At 56.0% G+C, this 27538-nt stretch overlaps 2 protein-coding genes and 1 long non-coding RNA gene across 3 annotated transcripts in view; 1 reads left to right on the forward strand and 2 right to left on the reverse strand.

Moving 5' to 3' along the window:
* Nucleotides 1–4223: 4223 nt before the first annotated feature.
* On the forward strand, nt 4224–12175 carry LOC134732708 (uncharacterized). The gene is made up of 3 exons (XR_010116130.1): nt 4224–6289; nt 7562–9113; nt 10454–12175. It is a non-coding gene; the product is annotated as an uncharacterized lncRNA (long non-coding RNA).
* Nucleotides 12176–12238: 63 nt separating this feature from the next.
* CPLX1 (complexin 1) overlaps nt 12239–27538 on the reverse strand; it is a 40523-nt gene continuing 25223 nt past the window's right edge. The window contains exons 3-4 of the mRNA XM_055245984.2: nt 19438–19613; nt 12239–14000 (exon numbers count right to left, since the gene is read on the reverse strand). Coding sequence (XP_055101959.1) covers nt 13803–14000; nt 19438–19613 — 374 coding nt within the window. The 3' untranslated portion in view covers nt 12239–13802. The remainder of the gene's footprint in view (nt 14001–19437; nt 19614–27538) is intronic.
* Nucleotides 14007–19431, reverse strand: LOC129464584 (uncharacterized). Its single transcript, XM_055245978.2, has 2 exons — nt 14860–19431; nt 14007–14820 (listed from the first exon to the last, which is right to left on the reverse strand). Exon 1 carries the CDS (start codon nt 16660–16662, stop codon nt 15610–15612), a length of 1053 nt encoding a protein of 350 aa, XP_055101953.1. The 5' UTR covers nt 16663–19431; the 3' UTR covers nt 14007–14820; nt 14860–15609.

Raw genomic sequence — 27538 nt, forward strand, 5'->3', positions numbered from 1 at the left:
CTAAAGAAGCTGACACAGTTAGCTGAAAAAAGCCTGAAAAACACAAAGGTAACACAAACTCCAAAAAACATACTGCTTGCAGCTTTAATGATTGTATCAACGGTGGTAAGTCTCCCTATGTCTGCAGGGGCCACTACGGCTAACTATACTTACTGGGCCTATGTGCCTTTCCCACCCTTAATTCGGGCAGTCACTTGGATAGATAATCCTATTAAAGTATATGTTAATAATAGTGCATGGGTACCAGGCCCCACAGATGACCGTGGCCCTGCCCAACCTGAAGAAGAAGGAATGAGGATAAACATTTCCATTGGATATCATTATCCTTCCATTTGCCTGGGAAAAGCACCAGGATGCTTAATGCCCACAATCCAAAATTGGTTGGTAGAAGTACCTACTGTCAGTGCCACCAGTAAATTTACTTATCATATGATAAGTGGAATGTCACTTGGGTCACAAATGAATAATTTACAAAATTCTTCCTATCAAAGATCATTAAAATTTAGGCCTAAAGGGAAACCATGCCCCAAGGAAATTCCAAAAGAATCAAAAGACCCAGAAGTCTTAGTTTGGGAAGAATGTGTGGCTGATACTGTGATGGTATTACCAAACAATAAATTTGGAACTATTATAGACTGGGCCCCTCAAGGCCAATTACATTATGACTGTATGGGCCAGACCCACTCATGTTCACAGGCTCCATCTGTCTGGCCCACTAATCTGGCCTTTGATAGTGATATAACTAAAAGGCTAGACCAGGTTTATAGAAGGCTAGACTCACCCTACCCATGGAAATGGGGTGAAAAGGGGATTTCATCCCCCCGACCAAAGTTAATTAGTCCTGCTGTTGGTCCTAAACACCCAAAATGATGGAAGCTCACTGTGGCCTCGTACCACGTTAGAATTTGGTCTGAAAATCAAGTTATGAAAACAAAAAATCATAAGCCACATTATACTATTAACCTAAATTCCAATCTGACAATTCCTTGGCAAAGTTGTGTAAAATCCCCTTATATGCTAGTTGTAGAAAACATACTTATTAAACCAGATTCCCAAACTATAACCTGTGAAAATTGTAGATTGTTTACTTGCATTAATTCAACTTTCGATCGGCAGCATGGCATTCTGTTAGTAAGGGCAAGAGAAGGCGTGTGGATCCCTGTGTCCACAGATCGACCATGGGAGGCTTCTCCATCCGCACATATCTTAACAAAAGTATTAAAAGGAGTTCTAACTAGATCTAAGAGATTCGTTTTTACTTTGATTACAGTAATTACGGGTCTTATTGCAGTCACAGCTACTGCTGCGGCTGCTGGAATTGCTTTACACTCCTCTGTTCAAACTACAAAATATGTAAATAATTGGCAAAAAAATCCCTCAAGGCTGGGCGCGGTGGCTCACGCTTGTAATCCCAGCACTTTGGGAGGCCGAGGCGGGCGGATCACGAGGTCAGGAGATCGAGACCATGGTGAAACCCCGTCTCTACTAAAAATACAAAAAATTAGCCGGGCGCGTTGGCGGGCGCCTGTAGTCCCAGCTACTCGGAGAGGCTGAGGCAGGAGAATGGCGTGAACCCGGGAGGCGGAGTTTGCAGTGAGCCGAGACTGCGCCACTGCACTCCAGTCTGGGTGACGGAGCGAGACTCTGTCTAAAAAAAAAAAAAAAAAAAAAAAAAATCCCTCAAAATTGTGGAATTCTCAGACTCAAATAGATCAAAAATTGACAAATCAAAGTAATGATCTTAGACAAACTCATATGGATGGGAGATAGGCTCATGAGCTTGGAATATCTTTTACAGTTACAGTGTGACTGGAATACGTCAGATTTTTGTATTACACCTCGAGCCTATAATAAATCTGAACATCACTGGGGCATGGTTAGATGCCATTTACAAGGAAGAGAAGATAATCTTACCTTAGATATTTCTAAACTAAAAGAACAAATTTTTAAAACATCAAAAGCCCAGTTAAATCTGGTGCCAGAAACAGGCAACGGTAAAAGCTGTTGATGGCCTCACAAATCTTAACGCTGTCACTTTGGGTTAAAACCATTGGAAGTTCCACTATTGCAAATTTTGTATTAATCCTCGTATGTCTGTCCTCTCTATTGCTAGTCTACAGGCGTATCCAGCAGCTCTGTAGAGACAGCGACCAGCGAGAACAGGCCATGACGACGATGGCGGTTTTGTCAAAAAGAAAAGGGGGAAATGTAGGGAAAAGAGAGATCAGACTGTCACTGTGTCTACGTAGAAAGGGAAGACATGAGACTCCATTTTGAAAAAGACCTGTACTTTAAACAATTGCTTTGCTTAGATGTTAATTTGTAGCTTTGCCCCAGCCACTTTGACCCACCTTGGAGTTCACAAAAACATGTGTTGTATAAAATCAAGGTTTAAGGGATCTAGGGCTGTGCAGGATGTGCCTTGTTAACAAAATATTTACAAGCAGCATACTTGGTAAAAGTCATTGCCATTCTCTATTCTCAATAAACCAGGGTCACAAGGCACTGTGGAAAGCCACAGGGACGTCTGCCCTGGAAGGCAGGGTATTGTCCAAGGTTTCTCCCCATGTGATAGTCTGAAATATGGCCTCATGGGATGAGAAAGACCTGACCGTCCCCCAGCCCGACACCCGTAAAGGGTCTGTGCTGAGGTGGGTTAGAAAAAAGGAAAGCCTCTTGCAGTTGAGATGGAGGAAGGCCACTGTCTCCTGCCTGCCCCGGGAACTGAATATCTCGGTGTAAAACCCGGTTGTGCATTTGTTCAATTCTGAGATAGAAAAACCGCCCTATGGTGGGAGGCGAGACATGTTTGCAGTAATGCTGCCTTGTTATTCTTAACTCCACTGAGATGTTTGGGTGGAGAGAAACATAAGTCTGGCCTACATGCACATCCAGGCATAGTACCTTCCCTTAAACTTAATTATGATATAGATTCTTCTGCTCACGTTTTTTGTTGACCTTCTCCTTATTATCACCCTGCTCTCCTACTACATTCCTTTTTGCTAAAATAACATAATAATCAATAAAAACTGAGGGAACTCAGAGGCTGGTGCCAGTGCAGGTCCTTGGTGTGCAGAGTGCCGTCCCCTGGACCCACTGTTGTTCCTCTATACTTTGTCTCTGTGTCTTATTTCTTTTCTCCGTCTCTCATCCCACCCGACTAGAAATACCCACAGGTGTGGAGGGACAGGCCACCCCTTCAACCGGGCCTCGGCGGCGCCCCTTCCTGCCGGGAGTGGCGCATCCCAGGACCCACAGACAAACAGGGCCAGCCAGGGTCACCCAGAGCGCGAGGGCCGGCTATGGGCTTAGGGTGGGGTCTGGTCCCTACGGCCAGCCTAGGGGGGAACACGGGGCAGGAGAAGGTCTGGGAAAAACCTGCTTCCGAGGCCTGGGCTTCGGGGCGTCCTCCTGAGCTGGCGCCAGCCTGCAGCAGGGCCGGGCAGGGACGCCGGCATAAAGGTGGGGACCGGCAGGTCCTAGGGGCAGGACGAGACAAGCACGCAACCGACAGGGCGGGGCCAGGCGAGGGCACGGGGCGAGAGAAGCTTCTGCCAGGCCCGAGACCCGCGCGTAGTGGCCTGGGTGAGCGCGCACGTGTGGCCACAGGGTGAGCGCGGACTGATCCAGCTCCAGCTCCTCTTCAGAGGCTTGCAATGGCGTCTCTCGGGCTCTGACTGGTCAGGCCTCCACACGTGAGCCTCTGGGAGCCAATCATGATGGCCCGCCTAGCATGCGCTGATTGGCTCAGGCTGGCCAGGGGCGGGCCCAGTCCCTCCACGGCCCGGTCTCCTCTCCCTTCCCCAGGCCCGGAGGCCCCGCCGGACTGGCTCTGCTGGGGGCGGTTCTGCTGGAGAGGCGGGATCTGCTGGGGAGGTGGCTATTCTGGAGGGGCGGATCTACTGGGGGAGGGCGGATCTGCTGGGGGAGGGCGGATCTGCTGTGAGGGGCGGGTTTTCTGGAGGGGCAGACCTGCTGAGGGGGCCAGATCTGCTGCGGGGGATGGATCTTCTGGGGGTGCGGAAGTGTTGGGTGTGGGTCTTTGGGGGAGGATCTGATGAGGAGGTGGATCTTCTGCGGGCGGCGGATCTGCTGGAGGGAAGGGATCTCCTGGGGAGTGGTTCTTGGGGGGGTGGATCTACTGGGGGGCGGATCTGTTGTGTGGGTGGATCTACTGGGGGGCGGATTTTCTGGAGGGGCGGATCTGTGGGACGGGGGGCGGATCTCCTGGGGGGTGGATCTTGTGTGGGCGGATTGCTGGGGGGGCTGATGTGCTGGGGGCCGTGTCCTCAGAAGTCTCACCTGGGCGCCTTCCCTGAGGCCCTTTCCATCCACAGCCAGGTGTGTGGGTCCCTCAAGCTGGCCCCAGGACTCCTACCTTGCTCGTGCCCCTCCCCACACACCGTTGCCTGCATCACCTGAGGGGCAGCTGCCTGCAACAGCAGCAGAGCTGCTTGCAGGTCGCCTGGGCGCAGCGGCCCCACTGGCTGGCAGTGGGCGGCAGGGTTGGATGGCTGTGGACCCCCAGTGCCAGGAAAATGGCCTTTAATTGCCAGGCCTCTTAGAATTTGTCCTGAAAGCCCATGGTCAGGTGGTTTGTGATTCAGAAGCCGCTATTGCCTCAGGTGCCGGGCGCTGGAGAAGAAGGGGCCCTGGGGGAGGAGGCGGTCAGAGGAGACAGGGCTTCCTGGCCTGGGGAGGAGGCTGCGTCTGGAGCTTGAAAGCCAGCCCCACGGTGTTCAAGATACAGTTAAACATTCAGAAGGAGGAGACTCCGGGGGCAAGGTGGTGCCCAGCCAGTGCCTGGGGCCAGGGCCACGCTGGTGGCACCCAGGCAGCGCTGCCTCCTGGCTCTCAAATGGCTGTTCCTCTGCCCAGAATGCTCTCCCACAGACACCCACCTCCCTCCGGGTCTGTGCACGTCACTCTGACAGAGGGGCCCCCTGACCACTCATGAAATAGTAACCCTAACCATTGCTGTCTGCTCCCTGTCCTGCTTGATTTTCCTCCAGGACAAAGACCACCACTTACATGTTTATCATCTGTCTTCCATCACTAGGAAAACAAGTTCCAGGAGGGAGGGATTAGTATTCCCAGCCCATAGAACAGAGCACCGCATATCACAGGGGCTCAGTAAACATCTGGCAGGAGTGCCTTTCCCCGGAGGCCTCAGACCCCGTCACCTGAGGTGAGAGCTGGATCCAGGAGAAGCTCAGGTCTGACCCAGCATTCATTGCTGTAGGAAGGGCTGGTCTAGACTCCAAGGGAGCCGGGCGCGGTGGCTCACGCCTGTAATCCCAGCACTTTGGGAGGCCGAGGCGGGCGGATCACCAGGTCAGGAGATCCAGACCATCCTGGCTAACATGGTGAAACCCTGTCTCTACCAAAAAAATACAAAAAAAATTAGCCGGGCGTGGTGGCAGGTGCCTGTAGTCCCAGCTACTCGGGAGGCTGAGACAGGAGAATGGCGTGAACCCAGGAGGCGGAGCTTGCAGTGAGCTGAGATAGCACCACTGCACTCCATCCTAGGGGGACAGAGCGAGACTCTGTCTGAAAAAAAAGAAAAAAGAAGACTCCAAGGGAAAGCTGCCTGGGTCGTGACCTGGCACGTCCAAGTTGCTGCTCAGGCTTGCAAGGGGGTCCAGACCAGGCTGTGGATGGGAAATGGGAGAGTGGGGGAGGATGGAGGCTGAGCAGTGGCTGGATGTTGGGGTGCCCTTCTTGTCAGGCCTCTGAGCCCAAGCCAAGCCATCGCATCCCCTGTGACTTGCACGTATACTCGCCTGAAGTAACTGAAGATCCACAAAAGTAAAAATAGCCTTAAGTGATGACATTTCACCATTGTGATTTGTTCCCGTCCCACCCTAACAGATCAATGTACTTTGTAATCTCCCCCACCCTTAAGAAGGTTCTTTGTAATTCTCCCTACCCTCAGAATGTACTTTGTGAGATTCACCCCCTGCCCCCAAAACATTGCTCCTAACTCCACTGCCTATCCCAAAACCTGTAAGAACTAATGATAATCCACCACCCTTTGCTGACTCTCTTTTCCGACTCAGCCCACCTGCACCCAGGTGAAATAAACAGCCATGTTGCTCACACAAAGCCTGTTTGGTGGTCTCTTCACACGGAAGCGCATGAAATTTGGTGCCGTGACTCGGATCAGGGGACCTCCCTTGGGAGATTAATCCCCTGTCCTCCTGCTCTTTGCTCTGTGAGAAAGATCCACCTACGACCTCAGGTCCTCATACCGACCAGCCCAAGAAACATCTCACCAATTTCAAATCCGGTAAGCAGCCTATTTTTACTCTCTTCTCCAACTTCCCTCACTATCCCTCACCCTCTTTCCCCTTTCAATCTTGGCGCCACACTTCAATCTCTCCCTTCGTTTAATTTCAATTCCCTTCATTTTCTGGTAGAGACAAAGGAGACATGTTTTATCCGTGGACCCAAAACTCCGGCGCCAGTCACAGACTGGGAAGGCAGCCTTCCCTTGGTGTTTAATCATTGCAGGGATGCCTCTCTGATTATTCACCCACGTTTCAGAGGTGTCAGACCACTCAGGGACGCCTGCCTTGGTCCTTCACCCTTAGCGGCAAGTCCCACTTTTCTGGGGGAGGGGCAAGTACCCCAATCGCTTATTTCTGCACCCCGACCTCTTATCTCTGCACCCCGATCCCTTATTTCCATGCACCAACCTGTTATATCTCTGTGCCCCAATACCTTATTTCCATGCCGCAACCTCTTCTCTGCTTTTCTGGAGGGCAAGAACCCCCTACCCCTTCTCCGTGTCTCTACTCTTTTCTCTGGGCTTGCCTCCTTCACTATGGGCAAGCTTCCGCTGTGGGCGGCAAGCCACCCACGCGCCGAGGCAAGAGACTGAGGACACGAGCTGTTCCAGTATAATAAAATATAAAACAAGGATAGTTATACCAGATATAGATCTTAGATATGATCATATATGAATATAATTAATCATTAGTTTGTAGCAATTACTCCTTATTCCAATATTATAATAATCCTCACTCTATAATCATAACCTAGGAAAAACCAGGCCATACAGAGATAGGAGCTGAGGGGACATAGTGAGGAGTGACCAGAAAACAAGAGTGTGAGCCTTCTGTTATGCCCAGACTGGGCCACCAGAAGGGCTCCTTGGTCTAGCGGTGACACCAGCATCTGGGAAGATGCCCGTTGCCAGGCAGACCGTGGTCTAGTGGTAGCAAAAGGTGTCAAGGAACAACACCCGCTACTTGGCAGACCAGGAAAGGGAGTCTCCTTTTCCCCCGGGGTGTTTAGAGAAGACTCTGCCCCTCCACCTCCTATGGAGGGCCTGACACCAGTCAGGCTTTCCCGCAGTTATCCGGAGGCCTAACCGTCTCCCTGTGATGCTGTGCTTCAGTGGTCACACTCCTAGTCCACCTTCATGTTCCATCCTGTACACCTGGCTCTGCTTCTAGATAGCAGTAGCAAAATTAGTGAAAGTACTAAAAGTCTCTAATATGCAGAAATAATGACATAAGCTGTCTTTCTCTTTGTCTCCTCTCTCTCTTTGCCTCAGCTGCCAGGCAGGGAAGGGCCCCCTGTCCAGTGGACACATGACCCACGTGACCGTACTTATCATTGGAGATGACTCACACTCTTTACCCTGCCCCTTTTGCTTTGTATCCAATAAATAACAGCACAGCCAGACATTCAGGGCCTCTACCGCTCTCCGCGTCTTGGTGTTAGTGGTCCCCCGGGCCCAGCTGTCTTTTATCTCTTTGTCTCGTGTCTTTATTTCTACACTCTCTCATCGCCACACATGGGGAGAGACCCACTGACCCTGTGGGGCTGGACCCTACATTCCACCTTCCATTCCTCCTTCTTCTCCCTTAGCCTGTGTTCTTAAGAACTTAAAACCTCTTCAACTCACACCTGACCTAAAATCTAAGCACCTTATTTTCTTCTGCAATGCCGCTTGACCCCAATACAAACTCGACAGTAGTTCCAAATAGGAAAATGGCACTTTCAATTTTTCCATCCTACAAGATCTAAATAATTCTTGTCGTAAAATAGGCAAATGGTCTGAGGTGCATGACATCCAGGCATTCTTTTACACATCAGTCCCTTCCTAGTCTCTGTGCCCAATGCGACTCATCCCAAATCCTCCTTCTTTCCCTTCCACCTGTCCCCTCAGTCCCAACCCCAAGCGTCGCTGAGTCTTTCTAATCTTCCTTTTCTACAGACCCATCTGACCTCTCCCCTCCTCGCCAGGCCGAGCTCGGTCCCAATTCTTCCTCAGCCTCCGCTCCTCCACCCTATAATCCTTTTATCACCTCCCCTCCTCACACCCGGTCCGGCTTACACTTTTGTTCCATGACTAGCCCTCCCCCACCTGCTCAGCAATTTATTCTTAAAAAGGTGGCTGGAGCTAAAGGCATAGTCAAGGTTAATGCTCCTTTTTTTTTTTTTTTAAATCCCAAATCAGATAGCGTTTAGGCTCTTTTTCATCAAATATAAAAATCCAGCCCAGTTCATGGCTCGTTTGGCAGCAACCCCGAGACGCTTTACAGCCCTAGACCCTAAAAGGTCAAAAAGCCGTCTTATTCTCAATATACATTTTATTACCCAATCTGCTCCCGACATTAAATAAAACTCCAAAAATTAGAATCTGGCCCTCAGACCCCACAATAGGACTTAACCTCACCTTCAAGGTGTACAATAATAGAAAAAAGTTGCAATTCCTTGCCTCCACTGTGAGACAAACCCCAGCCACATCTCCAGCACACAAGAACTTCCAAACACCTGAACCGCAGTGGCCAGGCGTTCCTCCAGAACCTCCTCCCCCAGGAGCTTGCTACAAGTGCCAGAAATCTGGCCACTGAGCCAAGGAATGCCCACAGCCCAAGATTCCTCCTAAGCCATGTCCCATCTGTGCGGGACCCCACTGGAAATCGGACTGTTCAACTCACCTGGTAGCCACTCCCAGAGCCCCTGGAACTCTGGCCCAAGGCTCTCTGACTCCTTCCCAGATCTCGGCTTAGCGGCTGAAGACTGACGCTGCCCGATCACCTCGGAAGCCCCGTAGACCATCACAGATGCCGAGCTTCGGGTAACTCTCACAGTGGAAGGTAAGTCTGTCCCCTTCTTAATCAATATGGAGGCTACCCACTCCACATTACCTTCTTTTCAAGCACCTGTTTCCCTTGCCTCTGTAACTGTTGTAGGTATAGACGGCCAGGCTTCTAAACCTTTTAAAACTCCCCAACTCTGGTGCCAATTTAGACAATACTCTTTTAAGCACTCCTTTTTAGTTATCCCCACCTGCCCAGTTCCCTTATTAGGCCGAGACACTTTAACTAAATTATCTGCTTCTCTGACTATTCCTGGACTATAGCTGCATCTCATTGCCGCCCTTCTCCCCAACCCAAAGCCTCCTTCGCGTCTTCCTCTCATATCCCCCCACCTTAACCCACAAGTATGGGACATCTCTACTCCTTCCCTGGCAACCGATCACATGCCCATTACCATCATATTAAAACCTAATCACCTTTACCCCGCTCAACACCAATATCCCATCCCACAGCACGCTTTCAAAGGATTAAAGCCTGTTATCACTCGCCTGCTACAGCATGGGCTTCTAAAACCTATAAACTCTCCTTACAATTCCCCCATTTTACCTGTCCAAAAACTGGACAAGTCTTACAGATTAGTTCAGGATCTGTGCCTTATCAACCAAATTGTTTTGCCTATCCACCCTGTGGTGCCCAACCCGTGCACTATTTTGTCCTCAATACCTTCCTTCACAACTCACTATTCCGTGCTTGATCTTAAAGATGTTTTTTTCACTATTCCCCTGCACCCCTCGTCTCAGCCTCTCTTTGCTTTCACTTAGACTGACCCTGACACTCATTAGGCTCAGCAAATCACCTGGGCTATACTGCCGCAAGGCTTCACAGACAGCCCCCATTACTTCAGTCAAGCCCAAATTTCATCCTCATCTGTTACCTATCTCGGCATAATTCTCATAAAAACACACGAGCTCTCCCTGCTGATCGTGTCCGATTAATCTCCCAAACCTCAATCCCTTACAAAACAACAACTCCTTTCCTTCCTAGGCATGGTTAGTGCGGTCAGAATTATTACACAAGAGCCAGGACCACACCCCGTAGCCTTTCTGTCCAAACAACTTGACCTTACTGTTTTAGCCTAGCCCTCATGTCTGCGTGCAGCGGCTGCCGCTGCTTTAATATTTTTAGAGGCCCTAAAAATCACAAACTATGCTCAACTCACTCTCTACATTTCTCATAACTTCCAAAATCTGTTTTCTTCCTCATACCTCACGCATATACTTCCTGCTCCCCGACTCCTTCAGCTGTACTCACTCTTAGTTAAGTCTCACAATTACGATTGTTCCTGGCCTCCACATTATTCCTGATACCACACCTGACCCCCATGACTCTCTTTTCAGACTCAGCCCACCTGCACCCAGGTGAAATAAACAGCCACGTTGCTCACACAAAGCCTGTTTGGTGGTCTCTTCACACGGACGCGCATGAAACTTCTAAGAGAGCCCTGTTGAGGGGCAGCCGGCAGCAGCCACGGGCACAGGGGTGGGTGCAAAGACACTGAGTTTTGGTTCCAGGGAGGAAGGGGGCCAGCTGCTGCCTACTTGGCAGAGGAGAGGTCACCCTGGGCAATTTGGTGGTGCCTGGGGTGCACACTTCCCTAGAGGCAGCAGGAGGAGGAGCTGGATACACCCTTCCCTGGGCTTGGAGGAGAGCACGTTCCCTCCCAGATCCCACCTGGCATCCAGGAGGGCCCGGCCTGGGGGCAGGGCACATGAGGCCCTCCTGCCCTGGGACTGGGCAGCTCCCTGGGGCATTCCCAGCCAGCAGCATCAGGAAGGTTACAGGAGACCCAGACATGCTGCTCCCTAGAGAGGGCTCCTGACAAAGATATTTTGTGTGGTCAAACTTTAGTTAACTTCCTGAATCTTCTGGTAGGCCCATTGGCCCATTTCCTTGTAAAATGCAGTTTTAGCAAAGAATCTGGCTAAGTCAGTTTAGCAACAAACCCTCATCCTGGAGATCTGATTGGGGTCCTCATGCTCCACCACCCCACAGGTCTGTCTGATTGCCCTGCCTGTCTCCAGCTAGAATCCCCCAACCCCTGATGCTCCTCAGTCATTTTCCATCCACTGAGCCCACCCTGCTCCTTGGCACCCATGCCAAGCACCCATGGCAAGCCCTGTTGCATGGTCCCTGTACCTGTGGTGCTGGTCCTGAATAAAGCCTTCCTCACCGAGATTTAACAAGTGTCACGGAATCATCTTTTCTTTTTTCTTTTCTTTTCTGAGAGGGAGTCTTGCTCTGTCGCCCAGGCTGGAGTGCAGTGGTGCAATCTCGGCTCACTGCAACCTCTGACTCCCAGGTTCAAGGCGATTCTCCTGCCTCAGCCTCCCAAGCGGCTAGGACTACAGTTGCTTGCCACCACACCCAGCTAATTTTTTTTTTTTTTTTGTATTTTTAGTAGAGACGGGGTTTCACTGTGTTAGCCAGGATGGTCTCCACCTCCTGACCTCGTGATCCGCTCACCTGGGCCTCCCAAAGTGCTGGGATGACAGGTGTGAGCCACCGCACCTGGCCAGAATCATCTTTTAATAGCTTCCAAACATGGAGGTCAAACAAGGACTTTCTGGGGAAGCAAGTGGCAGGCAGCAGCTAGGGGTGGGCTGAGCATCCAGTGGACTGAATGTGGGCAGGACCACCAGCAACCAGGCAGAGGGGCTGTTCTCTGGGCTGGGGTCAGGAGCCTCCTCTGGCCTCAGCCCAGGTTGTCAGACATTTCCCTGCAGGGATCCGGGTCCAGGACTCAGAGGTGCTGGGGGGCAGGAATTCCTGGGTGGGCTGAGGCAAGGGCAGCACAGGGTGACCTGGGGCCCTGGGCCTGGTGGAGCTGAGGAGAGGGACAGGCCTGTGGTCGGGGGTCCTAGGTGGGAGGGAGAGCAGAGGGCAGAGGCTTTGCGGGTGGAAGACCCACCCTGGGGGGCGGGGGGCCCTGAAGGCGCAGGTCTGCGGTTTAGATGGAGGTTGCGCTGGCTGGACCGCCTAGGGAAAATGGGTCTGATTGCATGGAGCTGGGTGAGAATGGCGGGAGGCCCTGCAGCGGCCGTGGAGAGAACATGCGCTGGGGAAAGCCCCGGTCCTCCCACTGGCTGGCGAAATGGACCTCTGGAAGGAATGGCCACACGGTGTGAAATCACTGGTGTTTATTGGCTGTGATTCCATCCGGAGAGAACACACGCAGGGGCCCCGACATGCAGGAGGAGGCGCAGGCGCAGGACAGACGGACAGAGGACACCACGGTCTAAGCTAAGCTCGCGGCCCGGGGCGCCATGCGCTGGGAACGGGGTGCGCAGGTTCTACGAGAGGACGCCCTGTCTGCTCAGAGCTGGCTTTGTAAGGTGTGAAAACAGGAGTTTTTAAAAGACACGACCCGGGAGAAAGCGAGAGGGCACAGGGCGAGCAGGACGGACAGCGACGTCCCCGCGGGCCGCGTCGCTGGGGCGCAGAGGGGCGCGGTGGTCTCTGCCCGGAGGGGCGTCGGTCGTTAGTATTGCAGTCTAACGTTATGGCTTCTCTAAAGCTATGTAAGGTCATGAAGGTCAATGCCAAGCCACGCCCTGGCCCGAAACACGTGGAGACTTGATGCATTTTTTATGTGGACGGAAAGGACCCGGGAGCCAGGCGACGCCTGTCAAGATAAAACTCATTAAATGCAAAGACCTCATTTACCTGAGATTCAACAAATTGTGATGCAAATTAAACATGAATGGAGGAAAAACAGGGGCTCGGATGCCGCCCCGCAGGGCCACCAGGTGGATTCGGCCACACTCGCGCCGACTGCACGCAGGGAACCCCGCAGGACCCACCCGAGGAGCTGCCCACGGAGGAGTTGCTGGGCAGGGGCGCAGGGTCTCCAGCGTCCGGAGACCCCCTGCGTGCCTCCGGCCTCTGCGGCTCCTGTGGAGGGTACAGTGTTCAATGGGCGAGGGCAGGGGTCCTCCCCGGGAAAAAGCAGCAGCCGCATGGGCGGAGAGACTAGGAGGCCGGGCGCGGGGCGGGGGGCGAGGCCTCGGGAAGAGCGAGGTGACGGGGTGGGGGGCTGGGCGTCCCCCAAACCTATTGCTTTGTTTCCTTTAGTTTAGAAGTGAACACGGCCCTGGCGTTCGTAAGAAGCAAAACCTTCCAGAGAGGAGAGGAAAGGACGGGGACAGAGACGTATGGACACGGGCGCGAGGGGGGGCAGGCCGGGGGGCGGAGAGCGGCCACGTGCGGACGCAAACACTCACGGCGGAGAGATCCGAACCCCGGAGCCCGCGTGCAGGAGGGGGGCCCAGGCCCCGCCGTCCCCGCCCCCGCCCCCGCCCCGCCCGCACTGCCCCATCTGCTATGGCTGTGCTCCTGAATGCGGGCCCGACAGGCGCCCACCGCTGCGAACGCGCGCACAGGGGTGGTCGCGGGGCTGCCCTGGCCTCGGGCGCTGCTGGGTGGGCGGTAAACTGCAAGAGGAAGGGGCGTCCCAGGCGATGGGGCTCCAGCCACCCGCGGGCAGAGGAGCACGGGGCGGACTGGGGGGGGTCCTGGGGGCGCGCGCCCCTTGCCGGGTGAGAGAGGCGGCGGGCGCGGGCAGGGCGGGCCTAGGGCTATGGCTTATATCGGCGTGGGGGCTGCGCTCTGCTCGTCCCTCAGGGGTCTCCGCGGAGGATCTGTAGGGGGAAGGGCGGGGGCTCCGCGGGGCCGCTGTCCCGCGCGGGGCTACTTCTTGAGCATGTCCTGCAGCGGCCCGGGCAGGTACTTGATGACGGTGTCCAGGATGCTCTCGTCCTCCTCCTCGACCTCGTCCCCGCAGCCCGGCGGGATGGCCTTCTTGGGCCGCGTCAAGCTCCCCTCGGAGTTGGCCTCCATGGCGGCCTGGGCCTCGGCCTCGCGCTCCTCCTTCTTCTTGATGCCGTACTGCGGGGGAGGCGGGGGTCAGGGCGGGGGTCCCGGCGGCTCCCGGGCAGGCTGCAGCCTCCCTGCGCCAGGGACTGGCCCAGGAACCCCCGAAGGCATGCATGGGTGCAGCCCCCTAGCCCACCAGGCACACGAGGACCCCAGAAGGAGAAGAGACCCCACCCCGGGGGGTCCCTGGAGGAGTGGGAAGCCCCCACGGAGAATGGGGGCCAGGAGCTGACATGGGGGGAGCAGGGAGGGGAGGCTCCCATCTTCCTTGAGAGGAGAGGGGGCTGTCACCCCACCTCTGGCTCCAAACCCAGCCCAGCCCCTGGCATCCTGCCTTCCAGGAAGCCTCCAGCCTGGCGAAGGGAGGGGTGGGCAGGATGCTGCGCGGCAGAGGTGGGGAGAAACAGTCACCCTGCAGCTGACCTCCTGCCCAGTGCCTGGTCCACGACCTGCAGTCACACTCCCGGGCCTAGCCAAGGCTGCCTGGATGCGGCCGCGGCCCCAGCAGGGCCATTCCCTGGCAGGCCATTGCAGCTCCGTGGGCAGCCGGCTGGGCTGCCGTCACTTCCAGGCACTGGATGTCTTGGAATCCCGCCTAGTCGTGCCCTCAGCCAGCACGCTTGGGCCTCACTGAGCCCCTGCCCACCTGCGTTTCTCATCTCCGTGAGTGTGTCTGCCTTCTGTAGTGGCTGAATATTGTCCCCCTCAAATTCACGTCGCCTGGAGCTTCGAATGTGATCTCATTTGGAAATATCTTTGTTGATGTAATTATGGTAAGGATGGGGATGAGGCCATCCTGGATTTGAGGGGCCTCAAGTCCAGTGAGAGTGTCCTTGTAAGAGACAGAAAGGACAGACACCCGGATGGGAACGGGCATACAGAAGTGGAGGAAGCTGCGAGTGGCGCGGCCACAAGCCAAGAAACACCAGGGGTTTCGGGGCTGCCAGACGCAGGAAGGGGCAGGGGAGGGCCCTCCCCGGAGCCTCCAGAGGGAGGCTGGGATTTTGGCCTTCTGCCCTCCAGGCCTCTGAGTTTCTGATGTCAGGCCCCGGGGTTTTAGTTTCTAGATCAGTACACCTCTCCACCCCACGCTCCTCCAGCCCTCCTGTGAGCCACCAGCCCAGGAAGCCTGTGGTCATGGTAAGGCCACGGAACTACGGAACAGCCTCCTGCTGCCCAGGAAGGTGGGAACCAGCGAGGTTGGGCTGGCCTGTAAGGATTGGGGGCCTGGTGTCGTATGGAGCCATCCCCTGGACGGGACCCCGGGGCCAGGTCCAAGGTCCTGGGTCTGAGATTAAGGGTGCTCTGGAGCAGTGAAGGTGTCAGCAGCTGTGTCCAGGAGAAAACTGAGGAGGGGAGTGGGCACCAGCACTTTACAGGACGGAGGAGCACACCGCGGGATCACCAGCCGCAGGGAGGGGCCTTTCTGCCCAGGAGGAGCCCCTCCCCTGCCATCTCCTGCTCCTGTCTCAGCAGCCCCTCCCCATAGATGCGGTTGGTTCTGCTCCTGGTGCTGGGGACCCCCTGGATCTCCAAGGAGGCCCCTCCCTCCTCCCCAATGGGGGGCTGCCTGTGTGCCCCCCAACCCCACGGAGGGCAGTCTCGGCAACTCTCCCCTCCCCTAGGGCTGCAGATGGCTCTGGGTGTGGGGAGCCAGGGCCACCTTCAGTGAGATGGAAAGGAGGGCGCCATGCTCCCAGCCACCTGTGGCCAGAACACCACCTGGCCACTGAGGAGAGAGGGGCTGTGGGCTCGCCCTAGTCCGCAGCAGCCCCTGCACACTTGACAGAGCCGGGACTCCAGGGGTCTCCTCAGTCAAGCGAAGAGCACAGGGTAGGAACATCCTCCGCAGGGACAGGGGCGTCACCCAGAGGGCCCTGCAGGCCCAGATCAAAGCCCTGACCCTGCGGGGCAGCAAGAGCAGACTGGTTCTCATCCTAGCCATCCACAGCGGGAAGGGCAGCAAGCTCCCGGCATGGAAGTGGAGGAAGCATGTGCTCCTCGTCCTGTGGGGCCCAGGGGTGCGTTGGGGAGAGCGATGCCACTGGAAGCTAGGTCCCTCCAGCCAGGGGTGTGGGGGTCTGTGCATGCAGCGGCAACACGTGTGCCCAGCCCACGAGGCTGTGTGCCCACAGCAAAGGCACTCAGGAACACGCGTGTGCTCAGAGGAGCATGCATGTAACGGCGGGAACATGAGTTGTGTGAGCAAAGGAACCTCCCGGGTCAGAGGAGTGACCCTCGGGGCTTGGGGGACCGTCTGCAAACGGTGTGGGATCCTTCCCTCTGGGCCCAGGAAGGGGACCCCAGGCCCTGCCCCAGGTTGTGAGACACTCAGAGTTTGGCCTGAAGTGCCAGTTGCTGCACTGAGGCTCCAGGTCATTCTGAGGCTGAGGTCACGCCGGACTTGGCCTGAGGGCCAGGGCCACTCTGCCGGGAAAGCGTTCTCCGGGGCTGGGCTGCACACCAGAGCCTGGCTTCCACACGGTCTGGCCGAAACCCGGTTCTGAGGTGTCCGCTCCAGAGACAAATGCCCAGGCACACCCAGCCCCAGGACCGCCGTGATGCTGGGCAGCAGCTCTCCAGGAAGTAACACCTGAGGATGGGAGTGGCTGCTGGGGGAGCCCAGGAGGCCCTGACATGTCTGAGGTGAGGCCCTGAACCCTGAAAACACCATTCCTGAGAAAAAAGGGCAGTGGGTGCCAATGCTGAGAAGCAACAGCAGGAATGATAGAAGCAAACACCCAGCATTCAGCAACCAGGTGGACACCTGCAAGCCACTGTGTGAGCTGTAGGGGGTAGGGGTGTGCAATGTATTGAGACAGCCTAGTGGGCCCTCAGGAAGGCCCAGGTGTGAGCTGCCCAACACAGGGTGGCTGGAAGCTTATGCAAGCCAAGGGCGGGTCAGCGCGGAGCACAGCGGGGCCAGTCTCCCTTCTGCTCCCTGGGCCCGGACCTGTCCAGATGGCTGCCTGACGGGAGGTGCAGGCGAACTGCTCCTCTGGGAACTACCTAGGGGGCTGGAGACTCCAAAAGGACCCAGTCGCCATCTGCAAAGAGGCCTTGGACAGGGCAGCTCAGCGCCTCTTCTCTAACCAACCCCCAAGATGCCTGGGGGTGCCACAGCCCAGGGGAGGCTGGAGGCAGCATGTGTTCTGAAAGGTGGCCATGCCTGAGGGCAGGGTTCCCCCACCCCCAAAGGCTCCATGGAGGAGGGCTCTGTAGGGAAGGTGTGGATGTGGGGTCCGGGGGGGTCCAGTGTGGTGGGGCCTCCAGAGCAGAGCAGCTGGTGGGCTATGGAAAGGGCTGTTCTTGTGGGCAACTGTGTGGCCTCAATCCGTGCCACTTGCTGTTCTCTGAGGGGCTTAGACCAAGGCAGGAGTGCAGGTTGGTACCTGGCAGCAAGGTCGGGCCAGCCCTCCATAGGCCTCACCGGCGAGCCCTGCACCCCAGCTGCCAGCTGTGGGCCCCACACGGAAGCTGCGGAGGTGCTTACACTTCCCCCTCTCCTGGGCCTCACTCTCCCTGGCCTCTCCCGGTCTCTGGAGGGTGCAGCTGCTGCATCCTGTCCGGGCCACTCAGTCCCTGACACTGCTGGCCCTGTCCCCACCGTCCTTGGGGCCTGGACATGGTCCCCTCAGCCTGCCCTGCTTCTGGGGACCCTGAGGAATGACATGGCCTGGAACAACCAGCGTCCCTCTAAGGTCATGCCAGCAGAGGCCAGAGCCCAGGGGACCCGACCCACTCCAGAGACACCTGCCTGGACACACGGACCCAGACACAGCCCTCCCAGACCCCAGCCCACCATCGCTTTGTGTCCCTCCCTCAGCTGCCACCCACCGCCACCTCCACTTCTACCCAGCGTCAGCTCTCTCTAGCTCTGCTTGGGGCTCTCCGGGTCTTGGCTCTCTCCTCTCTGTTCCCTGTGTCTCGGCCTTGGTTGCTGTCTCTCCCTCTCTCCGTGCCTGCCTCTCCTCTCTTGGTCTCTCTCCCTGTCTCCCTCTCTGTCTTTTTCTCTGTCTCTCCCTCTCTGTGTCTCTCTCCGTGTCTGTCTCTTTATCTCTCTGTCTCTGTCTCTGTTCTCTGACTCCCCCTTTCTTCTCCTCCTGTCCCCGTCTCCCGCTCCTGATACCCGCAGTCTCCTGGGCACATCTGAGTGGGCTCTGGCTGCCTGGCTGAGATGGTGCATTTTCCCCTGACTTCCTCCTGAAGCCCTGGGTCCGCTGGGGGCTGGGGGCTGGAGGCTTGAGCCAGCACAGCAAAGTCGATCAACAGGAGACCCCTGGAAACGTCCAGTGACCCTGGGTGGGATGCCAGGGCACCCAGCCCCCACTCCCCATCAGCGGCTGCTCTGTACACTCCAGGGTGCATGTCGGTGGGCATGGGGCTGCGAGGCACCAGAGAGCGTGGGGAGAATCCATGGGTGGGGAGGGGCTGGCTTTTTGGGTACAGCGGCTGCATGTGCCGCACCTGCCCCGCCCCTGCCCTCCCAGGTCGACCTCTGTCCACTTCGGGAGCTCCAGCTTCCCCACAAGACCCCGTGGAGCCCACCCTTCCCTGAGTGCGGCTGACACAAGGCCAGAAAACAGCTGCTCCACCTGCTCCGGGTGCCGCCGGTAGCAGAGAGGGGTCCCGGGAGTCTGAACCTTCCCACTCCGAAGCCAGGCCCTCTTGGCCCATCCAGCGCAGGGGACTGAGGCCACCTTCTGGGAAACAGCTTCTGGCCTGCCGGGCCTGCTGCGGCCCCTACCCTCGGGGCCAGGGCACGGGGTGAACACTCGGCCCCAGGCCCCTCCTATGTGGGATGCAAACATCTCCTACCGTGCCGGCTCACCCCTGGCTGGAGACTCCTCCAGGCTGATGTCTGTGCCCACTCGGCTTCCAGCCAGGGCCGTGCTGGAGCCACCGAGGAAGCCGGAGCGGCCGTCGGGACCCAGGCTGCTCCCTGTGCCTCGTGCCCCTCGGACCTGGCCGCTGAGGGGACCGGGCTGAGTGGGAGTGACCGTGCGTAGCTGTCCCGGTGCCGGCAGCCACTCTGGGCCGCCTTGTGAATCCCAGCGGGTGCCCGCCTCTCTGCATCCTCACTCCAGGCCGGGCTCATCTCAGAGTGCACCCCCCATGCCAGGTGGCCGCCCCATGACCCCTCAGCCCAGGGCCCCGGGCAGCCAGCCAGGCTCCCCCTTCTCCCGCGGAGCTGCGCATCGGAATGCGGGCCCAAGAAGCCCGCCAGGGCCGGCGCTGTGGTCAGGAGCAGGAGGGGCTGGGCCCTACAGAAGGAGCCCAATCCAGGGGCCCCCACCCCTCACCCCTCCGCCACTCTGAAGTCCCCAAAGGGGAGGAGACACGGGGACGCCCGCCCCTCCTCCGGGCAGCCCCTTCCACCCAGGCGGGGTCTGGGTCCCCGCTGGACTTAGGGCCGCCTTCCCGCAGGCGGGGCCCGGCCCGCGCGCACCTTGTCTCGGATGCCCTGGCGCATGGCCTCGCGCTCCGCCTCCATCTTGGCGTACTTGGCCTTGCGCTCCTCCTCCGCCTGGCGCAGCGCCTCCTGCCGCTCCTCCTCCTTCTTGGCGGCGTCTGGGTCCTTCTCCTCGTCACCCCCGAGCATCTTCCCCATGTCCTTGGTGGCCCCTGGGACAGAAGTTGGTGATTCAGACCGCCCCATTCACACGTCCAAGGCCGGGCTAGTGTCTCAGCCACACTCCCCCACCCTCTGGCCGACCCCCCAACCCTCCATCCACGCGACCCTCCGGCTGCCCCCACCACCCTCCAGCCGCTCCTCCCACCTCCATCTGGCCCTGACCCTCCTGCTGGGGACCCTCGATCTAGTGTGCTGGGGTCTCCTGCTTTGCTTTCTGTTCCTCAGGGGACACAGGCAACTCCGTGGGGGGTGGGAGAGTGGCGCTGTGGTTGTGCATCTGTATGCACCTGTGTGTGACTGCGTGCTTATGCATATACGTTGTGCTGTTGTGATTGTGTGTGCACCACATGTGGTTGTATGTCTGTATGTGGTTGTGTGTGTGTGTAATATGCATGCCTGGCTGTGTGGTTGTGCGCGTGTGTGGTTGACTACATGTGGTTGTGTGATCAGGCCTGTGGTCTTGTGGTTGTGTGTGAGCTTCCAGGGGTTGATGCGTCTTCTCTAGTCCTGTGTCCAGCAGAGGCCTGGCCTCCTGGAGGTGGTGCGGTTCAGCCATCTATGCAGGCAGTGGGTTGAGGGGCAGGGCTGGCTGTCAGAGGCAAGGTCACCAAGTCTGACCCCTGGGGCAGAAGCTGGCATGGGGGCTGGCAGGGGCCCTGCTGGGGCTGCAGGGGACCGCTTTTTGCTGGCACCCAGGCCCTAATTGCTCTGCGGTGCTAGTCACTACTTTTCTCATGAGCTGCTGATTCACAGGCCCCACAAACACCTCCCTAAACAGCTCTGCAACTCAGCCCACAGGACAGAGATGCATAATTACAGCCTCTGAATACAGCAGGCACTGCGGGGAGCCCTGGCCCTAGGCAGCTCCAGGGAGCACAGCAAGCTGGCTGGACCCAGCACACAGGTGTCACTGAGGGAGGTGACCTGGCAGAGCGGCCAGGCTCCCCCACGGCCACTCACAGCCCTCAGCGTTGCAGGGGTGCTCCTGGACCAGCCTCGTGTGTGTGAGGGGACTCCGGCCACAGGTTGCCCCTGCAAATGCCGCTCTCCCCCCGCGGCCACCCGGCCCCCTCTTGAGGTGCTCCTCAGTGGTCAGGCACTGGCTCTGCCCCTCCTTGAAGGTCTTGCCTCCGGGCTCTGCCTTCTGGATGCCAGACCTCCTAAGGAATGCCCCCGACCAGCTGAGCCCATGCCTCGGGTATAAATGTCAGGTGAAATGGTGGGTTGGGCTAACACCACCCAGCCACTTTCCACCTGGATCCAGATGTGCCCCCCACCTCGTTTCTGTGAATTCAGCAGCTCCGTGTCCCTGGCACTCTGGGTGTCCCCCCCCACCGCCATTACTATTCTGATACTGGGAAGCTCCATGCTACACAGAGCCTGGGGTGACGCCCTTGCCTGTAGCTATCTGTGCCAGTGCTGCCTCCTCCAGTCACTCAGAAGTGAGCTCCCTGTCAAGGGTGGGCAGGAGCTGTCATGTGGAAGGCCCCCAGCTGTTGGTGGGAGGAGAATAGCTTTTTGGTTGAGTGCTCTGGGCTGAAGGTGTCACTCAGACAGGGCCGTGCCTGCATCCTGCAGGCGCCTCCGACTGCACCTGTTTCCCTGCCCCCCATATCCTGGCTGTCTGAAGCTATCACAGGCAGTGGGGTGTGGGGAGAACGAGCCCCTCTTGCTGCCCTTGTCGCTGTTGGGGACAGGCAGGCAGCCTATGCCAGGCACTTGGCTGATGGCACAGATCTGGACTCCTCAACAGAAAGCTAAGAGCCTTGTGGTCAGTTCTCAGCCACATCTGCAACGTTTTGCAAAGCAGATTTTAGGCCCATGACTCAAGGGAAACTGGGTCACAGTAGAGTTGCTCCTAGATTCTTCTAACAGTCCCCAGTCATTGGACCGGAATCTCTCTGCCTCCAGCGGGCTGTCTCTGGCAGGTGTGTGGGGGAGGCAAGGACAGCCCCCACAGTCTTGCCTTCGTGCAAATCTTAACCCCCATGAGAAAAGCTAATTCACCCTAAAGTGAGTGACCGGTAGCTCTTTCTCCCTCCTGGAAAGGACTGGCGTCTATAAGGAGGTGGGTGAGTCTGGCCTCTCCCCACATTGCTCTCCTGACAGAAGGGGTTCCTGGCTGGGGTGCAGCTCAGTGGGCTGGCCTCTCCCTTTCCCTCCAGCTCATCACGTAGGCTCTGGGTCTAATCATGGGAGCGGGCATTTAGAGAGCACCAGGTGTGCTGCACTCTGCTCCACGGGTGCCTGTGGGGGGCCCTCCCGCTCTAAGAGTGTGGAGGCCCCACTTGAGCCCTGGGCTGGTCCAGGTGCCAAAGGCTTCTGGAAGGCCCACCCCTAAGAAGCCGGGACTGAGCCGAGGATTCGTGGTCCCCGCGGGCTGCAAAGCCACTAGGCTCAGAGGGACCCGCCTCGAACCTGGGGAGCGTCACAGATGCCGCCCACGCCCCCCGCTTTTCGACCCGGGTACTGCGCGGAGCCGCCTCCAGAACCGCTTCCAAAAGCTGGGAATTGGGCGCAGCCAGGAGCGCAACAGAAACTGCGGGAAGCTTGTTCCTGGCACAGAAACCCAAAGTGCCATTTGCTCTCCTGGCACAGACGCCGGAGCGGCGGGACCGGCGCAGAACGGGCGGCCCCGAGCGCTGCTGCGACCCTGCCAGCCTCAACCTCGACACCCCGCGACCCCGCCGGACCCTGGAAGCATGAGCTGCACCCCGCATCCGCAGGAGGTCGGCGCTGCGACCCGCCCCCGTTTCCAGAGGAGGCCGCTGCGGCGCGGGGCGGTCCCACGTGGTGCCTGAGGCTGGGACACCCCGACTCTGATTGCAGGGGGATCGGATCCGAGGCTGGGGGTCCCGCAGTCTGGCTGGGGTTCGCTACTGGCCTCGACGCACAGGGGCCGACCCCACCCCTCCCTCGCTCTCTGAGCCTCAGCTTCCCCCGTGAGAGGTGGAGGCGGTGGGGGGGCGCACCGGGCACGACCCCGCGGGAATGACGGGGCTGGCAACGCCCCCCACAGCGGCACGGGTGGATAAACCCTCTGGGGAGGGAGCTCAGTCCCAGCGGGACGAGCCCTTCCCACCCTGGAGCTCGCCCCAAACGGGCGGGCGGTGCAGATAGCGGCGCCTCCCTGCCCTCTGGCCCTGCTGAGACTCCACCGCCCACCCCACCTCGCGGTAGCAGACGGGGCAGAAGCTGAGACGTTTCCTCTGCAGACTTCGGGGAGGGTGGGGTCAGGGCCGCAGCGTTCCCAGCCCTGAGGCTCTTCCCGGGAGCCCACCTCCCAGACCTTTGCTGGAGTGGCACCGACGCTCCCGAGACGCCCAGACAGTTTCCGGGGGGATCTGCTTATATAGAGCAGCCGCCCCTGAGGTCAAAACCCTGCTCAGGGTTCCCTTACACGGTAAGTACAATGACAATGGCTGCATTCAGTTTAGTGTACATTATACATAATATGTATGTAAATACTACATCCATTAAAGTTGATTTTTAAAGCTTCATTTTGAAATAATTGTAGATTTACGGAAGAGTCACAAAGATTGCATAAGAGGGCTCTTGCATGCGGTGCCTGGGCCTCCCTAGACGCTGACACTGCAGCCACCGAGTGTTCGTCAAAGCTGAGACCTGGACATGGTGCCAGTGACCACCCACTGAAGACTTCATTTGGGCGTCACCACTTTTCCAGATCTGCCTCCCGAGTTCAAGTGATTCTCCTGCCTCAGCCTCCTGAGTACCTGGGACTACAGGCACGCGCCACCACGCCTGGCTAATTTTTGTATTTTTAGTAGAGACAGGTTTCACCGTATTGGCCAGGGTGGTCTCGAACTCCTGACCTCCTGATCCGCCTGCTTCGGCCCCCTAAAGTGTTGGGATTACAGGCATGAGCCACTGCACCCGGCCCAATGTTAATTTTTAAGAATGGAAAAATACTTTTTAACTTGAAATAAAACGGGAAAAGTATAGAATTGAATGAAAAATTAAATAATATCTAAATAAAGACACTTGTTATTTTTCTGGGCTGGGTAACTCCACACGTAAAGACGTCCATCCTCCCCAAACTCCGAAGAGTTAAGAAGAAAATTCCGCGAAATCTGACAAGCTGAGTGTTGCATACAGACCTGCAAAAGGCCCATTTGCCAGGACAGACACCTGAAGGAAAAAGAGCAGAGTGAGGTCCACCAGATACCAAGACAGAATGATGATGGTGTGGCAGGAGGAAGACACACAATGGGCCCAGGGTGGGGAGCCCGTCCCCAGACCCCCACGGACACAGGACCCACACGTGGGACCAGAGACAGGTGGAGCCTCAGGACCCTGGAGAAAGAATGCAGTATCCCCAGATGGGACAGGATACTTGATGGGAAGGAATAAAACTGTACCCCTGCACAACACACAGACACATTCTTATTGATTGTAGAACTGAACATGAATGCCAAATAAATGCAGGCAAAGAAAAACACAGTCCTTGCCACCCTCTGGCCCGTCACCAGCTGTATTTCCCTTTGTAGTTGTGCTGTTATCTGAAATGGTGCCATCTGTTGTGTGTTTGCTTCTGATCGCCAGTCCGCTAACAGAAATCCCCATGGGAGCGGGCACGCCAGTCAGCTCAGAGCTGCATCCCTGGCACCTAGAGCCGAGCCTGCCACACAGCAGGTGCTCAGCAAATAGTCTCGCTCTGTCGCCCAGGCTGGAGTGCGGTGGTAGGATCTCGGCTCACTGCAACCTCCACCTCACGGGTTCAAGTGATTCTCCTGCCTCAGCCTCCCGAGTAGCTGGGATTACAGGCGTCTGCCACCACGCCTAACTAATTTTTGTATTTTTAGTAGAGATGGGGTTTCACCATGTTGGCCAGGCTGTTCTCGAACTCTTGACCTCATGATCTGCCCACCTTGGCCTCCCAAAATGCTGGGATTACAAGCCTGAGCCACCGAGCCTGGCCACAACCTGACTTTAAGACTTACTATAATCAAGGCAGTATGGTGTAAACAAAAGAACAGACATATAGGCCAGGTGCAGTGGCTCATGCCTGTAATTCTAGCACTTTGGGAGGCCGAGGTGGGCGGATCACCTGAGCTTAGGAGTTTGAGACAAGCCTGATGGACATGGTGAAACCCCGTTTCTACTAAAAATGCAAAAATTAGCTGGGTGTGGTGGCGCGTGCCTGTAATCCCAGCTACTTGGGAGGCTGAGGCAGGAGAATCGCTTGAACCCAAGAGGCGGAGGTAGCAGTGAGCCAAGATGGCACCACTGAACTCCAGCCTGGGTGACAGTGAGACTCCGTCTCAAAAAAAAAAAGAACAGACATACATATAGATCAATGGAACAGTACAGAAAGTCCAGAAATAGACCCATACATACATCGTCAAACGATTTTTTGACAGAGCTGCAGAGGGAATTCAATGAGGCCCTGAGGCTAGTCCTTACTTCTGTTTTCTTTTCTTAGACAGGGTCTTGCTCCGTTGCCCAGGCTGCAATGCAGAGGCTCAATGCAGCCTCAACTTCCTGGGCTCAACTGATCCTCCCACCTCAGCCTCCCATGTGCCACCATTCCCAGCTAATTTTTTAAAAACATTTTTTGTAGAGACAGGGTCTCACTATGTTGCCCAGGCTGGTCTTGAACTCCTGGGCTCAAGTGATCTGCCTGCCTCAACCTCCCGAAGTGCTGGGGTTGCAGGCGTGAGCCACTGTGCCCGGACAGATAATGCTTTCAGAAATGCACTGGCTCAATTCAATATCCATGTGCAAAATAAACACATAGGTAAATGTTTTCCTTTACCTGACACTTTATATAAAAATGAACTCACAATCAATCATAGATCTAAATGTCGAAGCTGAAATTATACAACTTCTAGAAGAAAACATAAGAGAAAATTTCTGGGACTCTAGCTTAAGCGAAGATTTCTTGTATAAGTGACAAAAGCATAAATCTTAAAAAAGAAAAATTGATGAATTTCATCAACATTAAACATTTTTGCTCTTCTGTGATATTATGAGATATATATATATATATATATATATATGTTTTCCTCTATGGCTCCTGCGTCTCTCTCCCATGGCCCTTGTTATAATGTTGGGGCCCTTTAGAATCAGGAAACAGAACCCCTCTCTCTGACCTTCTGACCTCCTTTCACCTGTGCAGGGCAGGACTCAGATCTTCCCCTGACTTCCTGATGGTGAGTCATAAGCCCTCATTTCAGAAAGGGCCCTGCCCTGTGCCCTGGAGGAAGGAACGCTGCAGAGAGAGGCCAAGAGGAATCTGGACAGGCCTTGCTCGGTTTAGATCCCGCCCTTCTCACCGGTCGCATTTCTACGGGGACGTCCATGCTTCTCCCACCATGCCTACCCCATGGAGTCTCCTCAAGAGGTGGGGTTCAGGAGCTTCCAGAGAGCTGGGCATGGAGGCTGGAAGGAAGGCAAAGAACTCATCCACATGCCAGGAGGGTGGCACCCCAGCTCCACGGGGTGGAAGCTCCTCAGGAGGGTGGCACCCCAACTCCACGGGGTGGAAGCTCCTATGCTTGGGACCCTTCAGGCCTGGCCATGTGTCTCTTCATTTGGCTATGTGTATCCTTGAAAATATCCTTTGTAGGCTGGGCACGGTGGCTCACACCTGTAATCCCAGCACTTTGGGAGGCCGAGACGGGCGGATCACCTGAGGTCTGGAGTTCGAGACCAGCCCGGCCAACATGGTGAAACCCTGTCTCTACTAAAAATACAAAAATTATCCAGGCATGGTGGCATGTGCCTGTAATCCCAGCTACTCGGGAGGCTGAGGCACGAGAATTGCTTGAACCCAGGAGGCAGAGGTTGCAGTGAGCTGAGATTGCACCATTGTACTTTAGCCTGGGCAATAGAGGGAGACTCTATCTCAAAAAATAAAAAATAAAAAGATCCTCTGTAATAAACCACAGGCATGTGTTTCCCTGAATTCCGTGAGCTGCTCTAGCAATTAAACCCAAGAGGGGGTCGCATGAACCCCAACTTGAAGCTGGTCGTTCAGACATTCTAGGGTCCTGGACTTGCGACTGGTGGGATGGAGGGGGCAGCCTTGTGGGATTGAGCCCTCAACGCGGGGTTTCTGAGGCTGTCTCCAGGTAGACAGCATCAGAATGGAATTGAATTGGAGGACACCCTGCTGTTGTCCACTGCAGGACTGACTGCTTGCTTGGTGGGGGGGGAACCTTCATACATTTGGTCACAGACGTCTTCTGTGTTTGATTATCCTTGTGGAGTGAGGGCAGAGGGAAAAACAGTTTGAGTTTTTCTTAACACCTTCAAAAGACACTGTCTTAAAAAATGAAAAGGTACACCACAGGCTGAGAGAATATATTTGCAAACCACACATCTGATAAAGATCTTATATTCATGGCCGGGCTCAGTGGCTCATGCCTGTAATCCCAGCACTTTGGGAGGCCGAGGCGGGCAGATGACTTGAGGTGAGGAGTTCGAGACTAGCCTGGACAACATGGGGAAACCCCGTCTCTACTAAAAAAAATATATATATACACACACACACACACAAACACACATATATGTGTGTATGAATAGATATATACACATACATACACATATATGTGTATACATACACATATATGTGTGTGTATGTAGATATATGTGTATATATATATATTAGCCAGGCATGGTGACGGGCGCCCGTAATCCCAGCTACTTGAGAGGCTGAGGCAGGAGAATTATTTGAACCCTGGAGGTGGAGGTTGCAGTAAGCCAAGATCGTGCCACTGCACTCTAGCCTGGGCGACAAGGCAAGCCTCTGTCTCAAAAAAACAAAAGGTTGGCCGGACGCAGTGGCTCACACCTATAATCCTAGCACTTTGGGAGGCTGAGGCGGGCGGATCACGAGGTCAGGAGATTGAGAACAGCCTAGCTAACGTGGTGAAACCCCATCTCTACTAAA

The sequence above is a fragment of the Symphalangus syndactylus genome, chromosome 16, assembly GCF_028878055.3.
Source record: "Symphalangus syndactylus isolate Jambi chromosome 16, NHGRI_mSymSyn1-v2.1_pri, whole genome shotgun sequence".
In the NCBI taxonomy this organism is placed as follows: domain Eukaryota; kingdom Metazoa; phylum Chordata; class Mammalia; order Primates; family Hylobatidae; genus Symphalangus; species Symphalangus syndactylus.

What these genes read in the sequence shown, in the direction of transcription:
- LOC129464584 (XM_055245978.2), bottom strand. Translation starts at nt 16,662, where the DNA reads ATGGTGTTTTCAGGGTTCAGGGCCTCACCTCAGACATGTCAGGGCCTC.